Source organism: Squalius cephalus (assembly GCF_949319135.1).
Source record: "Squalius cephalus genome assembly, chromosome: 24".
NCBI lineage: Eukaryota > Metazoa > Chordata > Actinopteri > Cypriniformes > Leuciscidae > Squalius > Squalius cephalus.
In genome coordinates this window covers 3,625,040-3,642,312 of record NC_137145.1, presented here as the reverse complement: position 1 = coordinate 3,642,312, position 17,273 = coordinate 3,625,040, and the positions used below count along the sequence as shown (strand labels likewise).

At 35.9% G+C, this 17,273-nt stretch overlaps 1 protein-coding gene across 2 annotated transcripts in view; it reads left to right on the top strand.

Annotated features, from left to right (window-relative positions):
- The window catches only part of rasgrf2a (Ras protein-specific guanine nucleotide-releasing factor 2a), a 38,826-nt gene that overhangs the window by 5,999 nt on the left and 15,554 nt on the right, over positions 1-17,273 (top strand). For both annotated transcript variants that reach the window (XM_079861187.1, XM_079861188.1), the window contains exons 2-14: positions 2,851-2,957; positions 4,659-4,806; positions 5,311-5,400; positions 5,508-5,761; positions 7,396-7,475; positions 8,551-8,744; positions 8,892-9,001; positions 9,989-10,107; positions 11,351-11,511; positions 13,458-13,524; positions 13,680-13,816; positions 15,004-15,086; positions 16,511-16,759. In XM_079861187.1, the coding sequence (XP_079717313.1) occupies positions 2,851-2,957; positions 4,659-4,806; positions 5,311-5,400; positions 5,508-5,761; positions 7,396-7,475; positions 8,551-8,744; positions 8,892-9,001; positions 9,989-10,107; positions 11,351-11,511; positions 13,458-13,524; positions 13,680-13,816; positions 15,004-15,086; positions 16,511-16,759 (1,799 nt within the window). The remainder of the gene's footprint in view (positions 1-2,850; positions 2,958-4,658; positions 4,807-5,310; positions 5,401-5,507; positions 5,762-7,395; positions 7,476-8,550; positions 8,745-8,891; positions 9,002-9,988; positions 10,108-11,350; positions 11,512-13,457; positions 13,525-13,679; positions 13,817-15,003; positions 15,087-16,510; positions 16,760-17,273) is intronic.

The window sequence follows — 17,273 nt, the reverse complement described above, 5'->3', positions numbered from 1 at the left end:
TTTGATTTCTGGGCCAACTCAATTAAACCAGCTTTTGTGATATGCAAACTAACCTGGATATTTATCAAAGAGTCATTTATTGATGGAAAAAACAATATTTGGCTTGAAATGGGTGCTTTTAGTTTAGAATAAAATTATAATTGATTATGGTAATGTTTGTAATGTGATTCTACTAAGCAGTTTGCTCATTGGCTGATATTTACTCTCGCTCTCCACTATAGTAGATTTATCTCCCGCTTTGAACATGTTCATGATCAAGATTCAAGATTCAGATGCAAATGAAATATGCAGGAAACAAACACAGCGTGCCGGTGGCTTGTGTTTCCATGGAAATGGGGTTTGATGTCATGTTGAAGTGCCACTGTATTGTCAAGCTCGCAGCGCTCACACAGGAGTGAGTTCTGTTCCCACTAAAGTCAACATTACAATGAAAACTCACCCGATTTATTTTACTGACCGCGGATCAACACGGTGATCAAATCTGCATGCCTACACTCAGACTTTTTATATAATTGAATAAACTACTGTTCAAAAGTCTCTTCTGCCTACCAAGGCTGCATTTATTTGACCAAAAATACAGTAGAAACATTCATTTTGTGAAACATTATTACATTTTGAATGTATATTTAAATATATTTTAATTATTTAATTTATTCTCCAGTCTTCAGTGTCACATGATCCTTCAGAAATCATTCTAATATGCTGATTTGCTGCTCAAGAAACATTTATGAATATTATCAATCAATGCTGCTTCATATTTATGTGGAAACAGCATTTATTTGAAATAAAAATATTTTGTTGCATTATAAATGCCTTTACTGTAACTTTTAATTGAATGCATCCTTGTTGAATAAAAGTATAAAATTAATGTTTTTAAAAAAAATTGCAAACGGTAGTGTATGAATATTTATGTCATAAAATGCACTGTAAAAAAGGGGCTCCCTTAAATTTAAGTACAATCACCTTGAATGTTTAAGTCATTTCAACTTAAATTGCATTAAACTGACTTAAAAAATGAGTTGAATTTTGTGTAACTTATAATAAACTTAAAAAACTATAAATAAAGTTGCTTAACTTAGTTTGATGCGATAAAGCATATGTTAAACAACATAAGTTGGCATAACTTATTGATCATATAATTATTTACATTGTGCTTTTATACTTATTAATCACTGTAAGTTAGTAGGTTTATATTGTACATTTTATATTTGTGTCGATGGTTACAAATTGTACTGATCTGATAATCACTATGTAGGAATCAAGCTGCCATTCCCGCCGTTTTTAATATTTTTTTTAAATATTAAATATTTTTTTTAAATATTAAATATTTAAAAAATAAATAAATAAATAAATAAATAAATATATATATATATATATATATATATATATATATATATATTAAAATGGGTTGTGAATGCCATTGCATGTTGATTATATGATTTTCTGTATTCTTCCAGATGTAGTCCGCCTGGAAGGAGTCTTGCTGTTTCACGAGCTCACACATGCACACATATATGCGAGGGTCCTTTTATTGCACAGTGCTGGGTTGCCTTTCTAAGAATAGTATCCCTTCTGGCAGCGTGTTTCTCTCAGACATGGCTATTTCAATGAAAGTCTTCGGAAGGGCAATCTGTGTACATGCATATATAGGGCTGCTAGAAGAAATTATGCAAACAAGTCAGAAATGAATGTGAAATCTGACCCGTCAAGCGTTGTTACTGTAATTGGACAGAGCAGATGCATAAGTGGGATTCAGTGGGAGATGATAGTTCTGTGGGTCGGTGAGAGTGAAACAGAATCCAGTGTATTTGTGGGTCGAGTCTATTGTTGTCTCTCGGTTTAAACAAGGCCTGAGGCTCAGGACAGCGCATTAAAGACAGAGGAGAAGCTCTGCTGGTTACATAACCACACACACACACACACACACACACACACCAGCCGTGCTTCATGAGAACACAAACGAGCCCTTAAGTGAGCCTACGTCCTATAAAACACTCACTCTCGCTCTTTCACTCCATCACTTATATGAGGGTAAATCTGTCAAGACCTTCATGTGCAGGTCAGAAAATGAACACCTTTGGTTTTTCTCTTATAGACGTGATCTATTAAAGGTGACCAATTATGATGACTGAAGTTTTTGGGCTCTACTAGAATAAGTTTTTCCTGCTTGAATGTTGATTATTTTCCTCATATTCTCCATTGTTGCGGCTCCTCTCTTCCCAGTCTGTCAGTAACGCTCTGTTTAGTTCCTGTCTCTATGAAGCCCCTCCTTCTGAAAAGCACACTGTGCTCTGATTGGTCGGCTGGATCAGTGTGTTGTGATTGGTCAACCGTTACAAGCGTGTTTGGGAAATGTCCCGCCCCTTACCATAACCACCAGTTTAACACACTACTAACTAACTCAACCAGGCCCCGCCCCTTTATTCTGCGTATGAATTATTTAAATGAGGAATATTGTGACGTGTTTGTTCCTACAAGACTACAAAGGAGGCGTTTCAGCGAGTTCAGAAACTGACACTGAATAACTCCTTTTTCATGCTCAAACAGTAACATTACACACTAAAGAAAGCTGAAAATGTTAAAAAGCATAATAAGACCTGTGTGTTTTTTCACTGTGTGTTGGCTTGATGTTTTGTTATTTTATCTTCTTCATTTCACATGCTCCTTTATGATTTAGGGCAAAATTACTCAGTAACACGTCGACTGTCATTTCCGTTTAACGAGTGTGTGCGAGTTCAAGCCAGTGGCCGCTGGAAGCGTCTCTATTTAGGTCAGAACTCTTCTAATGCTGCCCACCGTGGACCAATGCAACGCTTCACTCTCTGATGTTTCATTTCTCATCTTTTCCAGCATTACTTCCTGGTGATCTTCGGCCACGATGGGCAGAAACCTCTGGAGCTGCGGACTGAAGAGGACTCTGATTGTAATGAGTGGGTGGAGGCCATTCAGCAGGCCAGGTACAATACAAAGACTAAACACTCTTGAGTCTTTTGAGAACAAAAGTGATTTTGCTGAGCTGGTTAGCATGTCACGTAACAGCCTTTTTCTGTAGGAAATGAAAATCACTTACAGTAATGATTCTTCTAGACAGCAATGCACACGGAGACTTTTGCTTCTCTTAGTTTGTATGAGTCTTGAGAAAAAATAGGCTACTTAGGTCATTTCACACTCATTTCAATAATCTTACAAACTATGCTCAAATTATCAAAGATATCAAAATTTATAATCGAAAGTCACAGATCTCAATATGAACCATATTATCTGAGCTGCTATCCACATTAATGTCAAGAATTACGTCTGTTTTTATTCATCCAAAGGGATTTTAGGAGAAACATCTGAGATGAAGTTGATATTAAATTAAAAATAACTTTAGAACTTTCTTCTGGATTGGGTTTCAAAACAAACCCATGCAAATTGATACATAATATAAAGACATGATGCATGCCATTTTAGCTCTTCTTTTATACATCAGCTCAATAAATTATTAGTTTGATGCTTGTCACAGTCGTTCCAAGCAGTTTTTTTCTTTTTTGAAGGGTCAAACTTTTGACTTTTTTTCAAAAGTCTGAAACCACTGAAAATGCATTCATTCTCTTTGCATTATTTTCAAATTTTATATTTTTTTTTTTAATTGAAAAATGGTGCTGTATTTTACCAATACATCATTCATCACTTGGTAAATTTGATTAAATCGGACAGATGTAACATGGGCAGACTGTGACATAACCTGATTCTCAAAAAAACATAAACATAACTACATAAGGTAAATGAAAATACGACCCACACTGCATTAATTAAGGGTTCACTATAAATGAGAATAAACATGAGAATAAGCTTTTGTGTACTTGCATAGAGTTTGTTTGTATGAGTCTTTTAAAGGGGTGGTATAATGCCCTTTTCACAAGAAAAAGTAAGTAAAATAAGTCTTTAATGTCCCCAGCATGTGTATGTGAAGTTTTAGCTCAAAATACCCCATAGATATTGTTATATAGCATGTTAAAGTTGTCAATTTTTGAGGGTGAGCAAAAACGCACCGTTTGCGTGTGTGTCCCTTTAAATGCAAATGAGCTGCTGCTCCCGGCACAGGGGGTGGAGCTTCAACAGCTTGCACTCACACACACATGCACTGAAAATTTCAAAAACGTTTAGCCTTTTACGTTCAAACCGGATTCAGACAATGATGGAGAGACTCAAGAAGAAGTGACAACATGTAGAAGCAACAGAACATTTCTGAATGCTTAGTTGATGAATTTATGCAGCTTATGTATAGTTATCTTCTAGTCATTGATTAGCATATTCTGTCTTGATAATCTATAAATCGTGTTCAGGGGGCGGGGTTTATGTAAATTCTAGGGTTTGTGATGTCACTAACCCTGGAGGAATGTGGTGTAGTCTCTACCAGCCGTTTGTTGAAGTCCTTAAAAAGTGATTTCTTTAAAAGCAAATATCTCCCTTTGCTTTGAACTTTGAGCGTTGTAACTTTGCAAATGTTGTTTATGCTCAAACAGCAACATTACACACTAACTAAAGTTAGAAAAGTCAAATCATAATCAACCACCCCTTTAAAAGGCTCAAGTGGCTCATTCATTTATTTAGCTCTCAGGCTTTCTCTTTAAAAATGTTTCTAACCAGCTTTGTTGTTCTGCTGTCGCTGGCAGTTATTCAGACCTGATCATAGAGCGGGAAGTTCTCATGCAGAAATACATCCATCTGGTGCAGATCATGGAGACGGAAAAAGTGGCGGCAAATCAACTGCGGACACAACTGGAAGACCAGGATACAGAGATCGAGAGACTGAAGTCAGAGGTCAGTTCTTCGTCATCAGCTCCATCTATGTGCATTTAACAGTTAGCACTAAATGGTAAACAATAAATAATAAATGGTCTCATGAATAATTGTAACCACACCTTTAGAAAGCATAAAACACGACAAACTACCAATTTCAGATGTAACAAGGAATCTGTGAATATTATGCATTTTTACTTTTTTGTTGTACGTTATGAATATCTTTATAGTGCATTATAGTCAAAGGCTTTAAATAAAGCGTTATCGTATTTTTTAATGATTTTTTAAAGAAGTCTCAGCACCAAGGCTGCATTTATTTGATTAAAAATACAATAATTTTGTGAAAAAATAACTCTTTTCTATTTGAATATATTGTAAAATGTAATTTATTCCTGTGATGCAAAGTTGAATTTTCAGCATTATTACTCTTCAGTGTCACAGTGTGTGATTTCCTTCAGAAATCATTCTAATATGTTATAATATGTTAATCTAATATGTTCTAATCATTCTAATGATCTGTTATAGATTGTTGTTCTGAATAAAACGAAAGAGCGTATGTTGCCCTATCAGTCCAATCAAGAGGAAGAAGATCCAGATATCAAGAAAATCAAGAAGGTATATGATTGTCTACATATATCCATCTCATTTACGCAGTCATGTTTGTGATTGTGTGTAGGGTAAGTGCAGTTACTCGGGCGTCTCCTTCGCATGTTTTCTCGCAGGTGCAAAGCTTCATGCGTGGTTGGCTGTGCAGAAGGAAGTGGAAGATTATCGTGCAGGACTACATCTGCTCGCCTCACGCTGAGAGCATGAGGAAGAGAAACCAGATCGTCTTCAACATGGTGGAAGCTGAGACGGAGTACGTGCTCCAGCTCTCCATCCTGGTCAACTGTTTCCTGAGGCCGCTCAGGATGGCGGCCAGTTCCAAAAAACCCCCTATTAGTCATGACGATGTCAGCAGTGTCTTCCTCAATAGGTATATATGCACTTAAAGGGCTCCTGTTATGCTTTTCCTTTCATGCAGTGTGTAATATAGATGTTTGTGAATGTAAAAGGTCTGCAAAGTTTTAGAGATCAAAGGGTACGACAAATAAAGTGATTGTCTCCTAAAAGAAAGAATTGATTCTGAACTGCTGAAATGAGTCGTCAGCAATTCCAGTCTCACTTCCGGCTCAAACCTATGTAACAATGTAACACATTTGCATATTGGCAGCCTATGGTCTTCATTGGCTGCCCGTGAACATCGTCTACTTTGCCCCGCCCTCAAATATTGTATTTGTAGCTGAGACTGGATTTGATCTGTGTTGAGTTTGATCTGTGACGTCAATATGTCAAGAAGACGCTGTTTTTGAATCCACTCTGCATGCACTTCAAAATGAGGACTTTCACTGGTATTGATATGGAAAAACATACCGCATCATTTGTTTCACTGTATCAAATGCTGAGGAAGCCTCCGGAGCTGAAATTCAGATATAGAAGTTTTGTTTCCAATGCATGGTAGGCCAATCAAAACAGACTGGGCCGTCTGGCCAATCAAAGCAGAGTAGACCAATCACAACAGACTGGGTCATCTGACCAATCAAAGCAGAGTAGACCAATCACAACAGACTGGGCCATCTGACCAATCAGAGCAGAGTAGGCCAATCAAAACAGACTGGGCCGTCTGGCCAATCAAAGCAGAGTAGACCAATCACAACAGACTGGGTCATCTGACCAATCAAAGCAGAGTAGACCAATCACAACAGACTGGGCCATCTGACCAATCAGAGCAGAGTAGACCAATCACAGCAGACTGGACCATCTGACCAATCAGAGCAGAGTAGACCAATCACAACAGACTGGGTCATCTGACCAATCAGAGCAGAGAAGACCAATCACAGCAGACTGGGCCGTCTGGCCAATCAAAGCAGAGTAGACCAATCACAACAGACTGGGTCATCTGACCAATCAGAGCAGAGAAGACCAATCACAACAGATTGGGCCATCTGACCAATCAGAGCAGAGTAGACCAATCACAACAGACTGGGCCGTCTGACCAATCAGAGCAGAGTAGACCAATCACAACAGACTGGGCCGTCTGACCAATCAGAGCAGAGTAGACCAATCACAACAGACTGGGCCGTCTGACCAATCAGAGCAGAGTAGACCAATCACAACAGACTGGGCCGTCTGACCAATCAGAGCAGAGTAGACCAATCACAACAGACTGGGCCGTCTGACCAATCAGAGCAGAGTAGACCAATCACAACAGACTAGGCCATCTGACTAATCAGAGCAGAGTTTTGCAGAACGGCAGGGTTTATAGAGACTGAATCTTCGAACAAACCATTTTCAGACTCTTTGAGATACGAGGTGATGTGCAGTGTATATTATGAGTAAACCTCGGATTCATGTAAACCTGTTGTAGGAGACTCCAAAATAAAATTAGGAATCTTTAAAATAGCATAATAGGGGCACTTTAAAACAATTCAACAGTTCTTTATTTAAAATTTTGGCACACTGTTGAGCACATCATTTTTTTTATTAATGTTATGGTTTTGAAAGTATAATATCTGTTTTGAAACTGATGCTCCATGCATTTCTCTTCTTTGTTTTTTCTTTATTGTTAAGCGAGACGATAATGTTTCTCCATGAGATATTCCACCAAGGCTTGAAGGCTCGGATAGCCAACTGGCCAACCTTAGTTTTAGGTGAGTTTGTTCAAGCTGTATATTTTTTTATTCAATTCAAATTGAATTATTTTTATTATTTTTAATTGTCATGTGTTATTTGACTTTCTTCCAGTGGCCATGACCACTTATATATCACAGTTTTCTCTGATAAATTTCACATATATAAATATATATATACAGTACTGTGCAAAAGTCTTAGGCATGTTAATACCCCCCCCCCCCCCACCCCCCAAAAAAATGGTTTTAAGTCAGTTATTAATATCTTTTGCTGTAGTGTGTCAGTGGGAAATATCAGTTTACATTTCCAAACATTCATTTTGCCATTAATTGTAATAATCCAGTGAGATTTGTGTATGCACAAGGAGTCTGACAACAGCCGGTATGATCTGATCTCACCATCATCGAGTCCGTCTGTGATTACATGAAGAAACAGAAGAAACTGAGACAGACTAAATCCAGAAGAACTGCGGGAACGTCTCCGAGACGCTTGAAGAAACTGACCTGCAAAGCTACAGTACTGTGAAAAGCACTGCCACTTGTGTTAAAATGCTGTAAAGTGAGGATGCTTTCAAAAATAAAATCTTAAATTTAATTTATTTATCAATTAACTTCTATTAACTAATTCAAATCAATATATGGTGTAACGACCCTTTCGTTTTTTAAAACGGCTTTTGTCCAGGTACACTTGCGCATAGTTTTTCAGGAAGCTTTGCAGGAAGGTTTCTTCAAGCTTCTCGGAGACGTTCCCGCAGTTCTTCTGGATTTAGTTTGTCTCAGTTTCTTCTGTTTCTTCATGTTATCACAGACGGACTCGATGATGGTGAGATCAGATCATACCGGCTGTTGTCAGACTCCTTGTGCATACACAAATCTCACTGGATTATTACAATTAATGGCAAAAAGAATGTTTGGAAATGTAAACTGATATTTCCTACTGACACACTACAGCAAAACATATAAATAATTGACTTAAAACCATTTTTTGGTGTGTGTGTGTGTGTGGGGGGGGGGGGGGGGGTATTAACATGCCTAAGACTTTTGCACAGTACTGTATATAATGAAAATGTCTAAAAACCCAAATGTCATGTTTCAGCGGATCTCTTCGACATCTTGCTGCCAATGCTGAACATTTATCAGGAGTTTGTGCGAAACCATCAGTACAGTTTGCAGGTTCTGGCCAACTGTAAACAGAACCGGGACTTTGACAAGCTTCTGAAGCAGTATGAAGCAAACGCAGCCTGTGAGGGCCGAATGCTGGAGACCTTCCTCACCTACCCCATGTTTCAGGTCAACCTTTGACCTTTCAGCAATGCGCCTGCTAATAAACAGTAGTAATTCTAGAGTATTGCATGTCGCATTTCTTTTATCCGTGGTTGATTGTGTAAACATTAGTGTTTTTGTATTTTAATTGTTGATTATTACCTTTATTATTAGATCCCACGATACATCATCACCCTTCATGAGCTTCTCGCACACACGCCTCATGAACATGTCGAGCGCAAGAGTCTGGAATTCGCCAAATCCAAACTTGAGGAACTGTCCAAGTGAGTAAAAGCTTTAAAAAGAAATCATGCCCTGTAGAGAAGGGTATAATAATAATTTTATGTGTGTATATATATATATATATATATATATATATATATATATATATATATATATATATATATATATATATATATATATATATATATATATATATATATATATATATATATTATTATTATTATTATTATTATTATTATTATTAATATTTTTTTTTAAATAAAAATAAAACATTTATTTAAAATAATTATGTATTATTTATTTATTTTTAAATATATTCATTTTATTATTATTTATTATCTTCAGATCCGTGTATTGACTTTTAAATGTTCTTTAAAGCACCAGATTATAGAACTAGAGAATTAAACGTTCTTTATGGCGTTCTTCTATTGCTTCAAACTGTAAAAACCTTTGTTCTAATTGGAACCTTTATTTTTATGAGTGAAGATTCTAAATGTTCTAAAAAATTCTGTTTGTATCAGTTCAAATCAAAATGATACAAAATAAAAATAAACGTATTATAAAAATATTTTTTTAATTTTAAAATACAAATTATTTGTTTAAAATAAATATGTATTATTTATTATACAATAATATAATTTTTTTAATAATATATATTTTTCTATAATATTTTGTTCTTTTCTAATTTATATATGTATAAAATGATAAAAAAATATATATTTTAATGATTTTAAAACAAATAAAATATATATCATCTACTAAATTCTATTTGTTATGTTATTCTAACATGAAACTCTCTTATCAAACAGTTTCCTCTATGGAAAAAGTGATTCTTTTAAATGCAAACAAGGCTTTTGAAGTTTATTTTTAACATTCATGTGATCACACTTGACTTGCTTCAATATTGTCCAATTTACATTTACATTGACTACCATTCTGCCAAACACCTAACTTTATAAATATATATTATATACATTTTAAATCTGTTTAATATGTATATTGAGATGTGTTTGCATGTTTCTTCTCAGAATGATGCATGATGAAGTGAGTGACACAGAAAACATCCGTAAAAACCTCGCGATCGAGCGAATGATCGTGGAGGGCTGTGATATTCTGCTGGACACCAGTCAGACGTTTATACGGCAGGGTGAGACGGTTCATTATGGGTGTGAGCGGAAATGTCTTGATTTCAGGACACATCCTTTTCAAATAACTCATTTCCACTCCCAATCCTCTACGAGTGATTTCCATCCTGTGTGTTCTGCTGTTCATTGCTAGTGCCGGCTCTACCAGCCGAGCCATAGTAACTGCTTATTTATTTATTTGATAGCTCTATTATTTAAATGAATAAATATTACTGAGGACTGACCTATTTATCATGTAACACAAAGGAAAGTTTTTTATGGGTCAGATGTTCAGTTTTAGTACATATGAATTATTTCTCTTTTTAAATTTTAAACACATACACACACACACACACACACACACACACACACACACACACACACACATATATATATAATATATATGTGTGTATATGTATGTATGTGTATATATGTATATATGTATATGTGTATATATGTATATATGTTTTATTTATTTTAAATAAAAATAAAACATTTGTTTAAAATAAATATGTATTATTAATTTATCTTTAAATATATTTTTTCAAGTATTTAAAAATATTGAAATGTTTACAAAAAAATTATACAAAAAAATTATACAAAAAAATTATACAAAAAATATGCAAAAATACTATTTTATTTTAAATAAAAATAAAATATTTGTTTAAAATAAATATGTATTATTTAATAATACAAAGAAATGTTTACATAACATTATATACAAAAATATTTATTTTATATTAATATTCTTTATTTAAGAATATATAATAGTTTAATTGTTTTAAAATAAAGAAATATTTTTTTATAAATATGTATTCATTTTAAATGAACATTATTAAAATGATACACAATAAGAAAATATGCATTTATAAAAAAATAAAAATTATTTGTTTTAAAATAAAAAATCTATTTATTTCAAATGCATATGTATTATTTATTTATTTATTTAAATATTTTTCTTTATTTAAATCAAATGTTGAACACCTTAACTGGAGTCAGTCACTAGTTTTGTCTGAATATCAGTGTATGCTTGTTTCAGCTCCACCCAAACACTGATCTCATTCAGCGCTGCTCCCCACTGACAGGAAGGTGTGAATGTGCTCTAATGAGAGCTAATCTGCCATGTTAGTGCATCATGTCTCGTAGAGAAGCTTTTCTCGATGAGACAGCACTGCCCTCTCTGCCCAACGCTGTCTTTAATGTTCTCCTTCCTCTCGGTTAAAGAGCTGATGTGTGTGTGTGTGTGTGTGTGTGTGTTTCCTGTAGGCTCTCTGATTCAGCTGCCCTCTGTGGAGAAGGGTAAACTGAGTAAGGTGCGTCTGGGCTCGCTGACGCTCAGGAAAGAAGCTGAACGCCAGTGTTTTCTGTTCACCAAACACTTCCTCATCTGCACACGTACATCCGGCGGCAAACTGCACCTGCTCAAAGTGAGTCGACTCTGAACCGCTCAGCTATATAAAGACTCAAAGTGAATATCTTAAAGGAAGTTCAGCCTAAAATATTCTCATCATTTAATCACCCTTGTGTTGTTCCTATCCCAAATATTTTCTTATTTACATTGTAAGTCTGTCCACCTTCATTGAAAAGATCAATTCAAGGTGAACTATTACTGTAACCAGGGCTTGACATTAACTTTTTTGCTCACCAGCCACTGTGGCTTTACAAAGTTTCCAGACACTCAGCATTTTTACTGGCCACAATTTTGACATCGATACCATGGGGAAAAACTGCCATATAGATATTTAGCAGCGGGTATATTAGGCTGCTGTCACTTTAAAGGGATACTCCACTTTAAAATGAAAATTCTGTCATCATATACTCACCCTCATGTTGTTTCAAACCTGTATGAATTTCTTTCTTCTGCTGAACAGAAAGGAAGATATTTAGAAGAATATCAGTAACCAGACAGTTTCTGGTCTCATTGACTTCCATAGTAGGAAAAAATATATACTATGGAAGTCAATGAGACCAGAAACTGTCTGGTTACTGACATTCTTCTAAATATCTTCCTTTCTGTTTTAAAGTGGAGTGTCCCTTTAAGACCTGACGCACGGATCTATTATACTGTTACACATGCGTTTTCTTTCTCAACTGTTTACGTTCACTTAAAAAATAAGTGACTGTGTTTGCTCGCCAAGACCGGCATTTTGACATTATTTTGTGTGTATTTGACTGTTTAAGTAGCCTGGAAATCCAGACCTAAATCTAAAAGATTAATGGTCTGGCGTCGACTAATGAAAATCGGCCAGCTCGAGGGGCGGCACCAAGCATGCATTTGAAAATCTCACTGCACGCAATTGGATAACACTACGACCAATCACAACAATAAACCCCATACACTTAGTTACCAGCGGAGCTAACTGGTAGATTAGACTCTTGCCGTATCCGGTCGGCAAAACAGCAAAAACGCCCTTCTTGCAAAGGAACGATTCGAGCGGCGTCTTCTGTTCCTGTTTTAGATAAAAAGCCAAGTCTAACTCGTTCATTGTAGCAGCCAAAGCCGTTTCAAACAACTGGTGTTCATCCATAGTCATCTTGCAATGTTTACTAATGACTTCGACGTCACAGCGCTGTCGTCATCTTTAACTCGCCTCTGGCCCGCCTATATCAGATAACCCGATGTGATTGGTGCAGCTCAGATAGAGGGGCATATTTAATGAGCATCATTACTCGACACCAGAGTAACTCGCTGAGCAAATTCAACTTGTGCTCTCGTGAGAACTCTGGATTACCAGGGTAATGCAGGGGTATAAAGGTCGAATCATTTTATTATTGCATTTACCCCTCCAAGACCGGCATTTTGACATTATTATGTGTGTATTTGACTGTTTAAGCGCAATAAGCCGTGAAAAAGAACTCAATTTAGCACTGAGAGGCGGCTTTATGTGAACGCACTCTGGGTGTGAGGACAAAATCTGCAGGAATGAGTAAAAATATGCGCAACACACTCATTCCCACGCTGAAATTCAAGCCTTGTAACAGCAACAATATTCATCCGGAGCAAATGAAACGAGTGAGTGAGGAGAGGCGGGTTTGTGTGTCACTCGCTGTCGGAGAGATGAGAGAGAGAGAACGAACAGCTGGTATCGAGTATCTGTTCTGCGGAAAATTAGTATTTGAAGCGTTTCAGATATTTCAGTATCGATATGTATTTTTTGACAACACTGCATTGAACTTCGTTTATCATTTTAGATGCCTTAAAAGACTACAATTGAAAACTGGGTACATTATATATAAAATTCTACCCGCCAAAATGGCTAGTAGGAGTAACACACCACTACTGAAATACACCCGGGTGTTAGTGTCAAGCCCTGGCTGTAACCGTTTCATGAAAAAGCATAAAATAACTGTGTACCTTTTCTCAAAACCACAGCAAGGAGGCACGTTGTCTCTGATAGAGTGTACGCTTATCGAGGAGCTGGACGCCAGTGATGAAGACTGTAAGTGTGACGTCAGACCCAACAGTCAATCTTAATATAAATCATAGCAATACCAACAACCCGAAGCAAGCAAAATATCCAAGATAAACCTTATAGCAATGTGCACATGTATTAAGGAAGTAACTAGAGTTCATTTTGATTGGGTATCTCCTCAGATAATGCAGCTGGTCAGGGATTCAACCGTCTGGAGTTTAAAATAGTGGTTGAACCTCCTGATGGTCCGTCGTTTTCTGTGGTTCTGCTCGCGCCGTCTCGGCAGGAGAAAGCTGCCTGGACCAGTGACATGAGCCAGGTACAATCTACACGCTACATGCTGGAAGTCCGTATGAAATGCATGCTTATTGTGAATAATTCGTCCTTGCATCCCTGTATCATTATTCTTCAACCTCGTAATGTTAAAAAAAAAAAAAAAAAGATAAATGTAGGGTGGGGTTGCATGGTTGCTGATTGGATGTTGAGATGTGGGCGTGGCAGATGAAAACAAGCTTGCAGGGGCGGAGTTTAAACGCACTAAATGATTGGAGAAATCCTGCATACATCACCAGAGAAACGTCTGTCATTTTCACATACTTTATGATATTTTGATTAAAGTTAGTTGACCCAAAAATTTAAATTGCTGTCATTAATTACTCACCCTCATGTCGTTCCAAACCCGTAAGACCTTCATTGATCTTTGGAACGCAAATGAAGATCTTTTTGATGAAATCTGAGAGATTTCTGTCCCTCCATTGACAGCCTTCGCAACTACCACTTTCAAGGTCCAGAAAGGTAGTAAAGACATCATTAAAGCAATCCATGTGACTCCAGTGGTTTAACCTCAATTATATGAAGTGACGTGGGGGAAAATACATAATTCATTCATGAGAAAAAACCTTTCTGGGCCTTTAAAGTGGTATAGTTGTGTAGCTGTCAATAGAGGGACAGAAATCTCTCAGATTTCATCAAGAAGATCCGAAGATGAACGAAAGTCATATGGGTTTGGAACGACATGAGGGTGGACAATAATTTGTATTAATTGAAGTGGAGAAATCATACAGAGATTCAGTCAAACCCAGTTTACACACAGCAGGGTGTTTTCTAGCTAGAAAGCAACACGGGTGAGAAGTTTCCATTATATTTGCATTGACACAAATAGTTTCACTGACTTAACAGTTTTTGCATAGTATATTTAGCAAGAGCTGTCTGTTATAGAGATGAACCAGTATACAAATTTGGGTTAATATTAGATCTATTTATTTGTCTACAATTTTACATGCTTCAGATGAACTGTTGTTTAATTAAAAAGAGTTTGAATAGGAAAAATAAGCCTGAATATGATCCGCTTTGAATATTGGCCTAATCAGACAGCTGATAACTGATAAAGATTGTTTTCTGCTCCCGTAGTTTGTTCATTTGGACTCCTTTGACAGTTGCTAGTGCATGAGAGTGAAGTCTTTCCATTCTGTTGTATTTGTCTCCATTTTTATGATTTCTACACAGTGCATTGACAACATTCGCTGCAATGGCTTGATGACCAGCGTGTTTGAGGACAACTCCAAAGTCACCGTGCCTCACATGATCAAGTAAAACACAATCAGTCCAGTGTTATTTTAGTACATTTATATTTTACATGTATTCATTTAGCAGTATTATTTATATACTATTATTGCATTTATTCATCTTTTGAATTAGCTTTTATTTTTTATATTTTCCAATTTTATTTCAACTTTTGTCATGTTTATTAGTTTGTTTTTTCCCCAAATATATCCATTTAGCTTTCATTTATTTTTATATCGTTTTTTTTGTTGTTGTAATTTTAGTACTTCAACTTATTTTATTTCTGTTAGTTGCTAAGGCAACATTTCAAATTTCAATTTCTTGTTGAAATGTACGTTTTTCATCTAATATTTATATTTTGTTTTATTTCAGCATAATTTGTATTACCTAAAATGATAGATAGATAGATAGATAGATAGATAGACAGACAGACAGACAGACAGATAGATAGATAGATAGATAGATAGACAGACAGACAGACAGACAGACAGACAGACAGACAGACATACAGACAGACAGACAGACAGATAGATAGATAGATAGATAGATAGATAGATAGATAGATAGATAGATAGATAGATAGATAGATAGATAGATAGATAGATAGATAGACAGACACAGATGATAGACAGATAGATAGATAGATAGACAGACAGACAGACAGACACAGATGTTAGACAGATAGATAGATAGACACATAGACACATAGATAGATAGACACATAGACACATAGATAGATAGATAGATAGATAGATAGATAGATAGATAGATAGATAGATAGATAGATAGATAGATAGATAGATAGATAGATAGATAGATGTTAGACAGATAGATAGATAGATAGATAGATAGATAGACAGACAGACAGACAGACAGACAGACAGACAGACAGACAGACAGATAGATAGACAGATAGATAGATAGATAGATAGATAGATAGATAGATAGACACAGATGATAGACAGATAGATAGATAGATAGACAGACAGACAGACAGATAGATAGATAGATAGATAGATAGATAGATAGATAGATAGATAGATAGATAGATAGATAGATAGATAGATAGATAGATAGATAGACAGACACATATGTTAGACAGATAGATAGATAGATAGATAGATAGATAGATAGATAGATAGATAGATAGATAGATAGATAGATAGATAGATAGATAGATAGATGTAATAAACAGTTTTTTTTGCTACTGTATCTTTAAGACTTCTATATGTAAATGAAGCAGGGTTTTTTTTTTTAAGGTTAATGTGTGCTTTTAAACATAAACTAGTATTTCTAGAGGGCAAGATCATCCTAGAGTGTCAGTTTAAGTTAAAAATAACAACACTTAATCAGTCCAGATGAATTCACTCTAAATAGTTGGTCCAACTCAATTAGTTTGTTCTCGTGTCACTTTAAAATAAACGTGCTCATCCGTATCTGTGATCCGCAGGTCTGATGCCCGCCTGCACAAGGACGACGTGGACATCTGCTTCAGTAAGACGCTGAACTCCTGCAAGGTTCCTCAGATCCGTTACGCCAGCGTGGACAGACTCCTGGAAAGACTGACCGACCTGCGCTTTCTGTCCATCGACTTCCTCAACACCTTCCTCCACACCTACCGCATCTTCACCACTGCTGCTGTGGTGATGGACAAGCTGGCCGACATCTACAAGAAACCCTTCACCTCTATACCGGTCAGGTCAGAGTTCCTGTCACTCAGCAGTTTTTCTCCATTTAAATGTGTTCTCCAGTGCAAGAACGATTCATTTCGGTATGTTTTTCTCACATTCAAAACATGTTCTTCATCCTTGTCTGAATGCCAATCATCATTGTGATGATTGTGATATCCTTCATTTGAAGTTCATTTTGATTGTGTACAGTACCGTTCAAAAGAATCACTGATTTTTTTATTTTTTTTTTTAAGAAATTGACTTTTATTCAGCATGGATGCATTAAAATGATAGTTATTTATAATGTTTTCTAATAATAATACTGATCAAATAATTATCATTTCTATTTCAAACTGGAGTAATGGCTGCTGAAAATGGAGCTTTGGCCATGACAGAAAAAATAAAAAAGGTTTTTATCGTCATACAAGATACAAATAAATAAATAAAAATAGAAAACAGTCATTTTAAATTGTAATAATACTGTGTATTCATCAAATAAATGCAGCCGTGGTGATAAGATTCCTCTTCCAAAACCGTACTGAT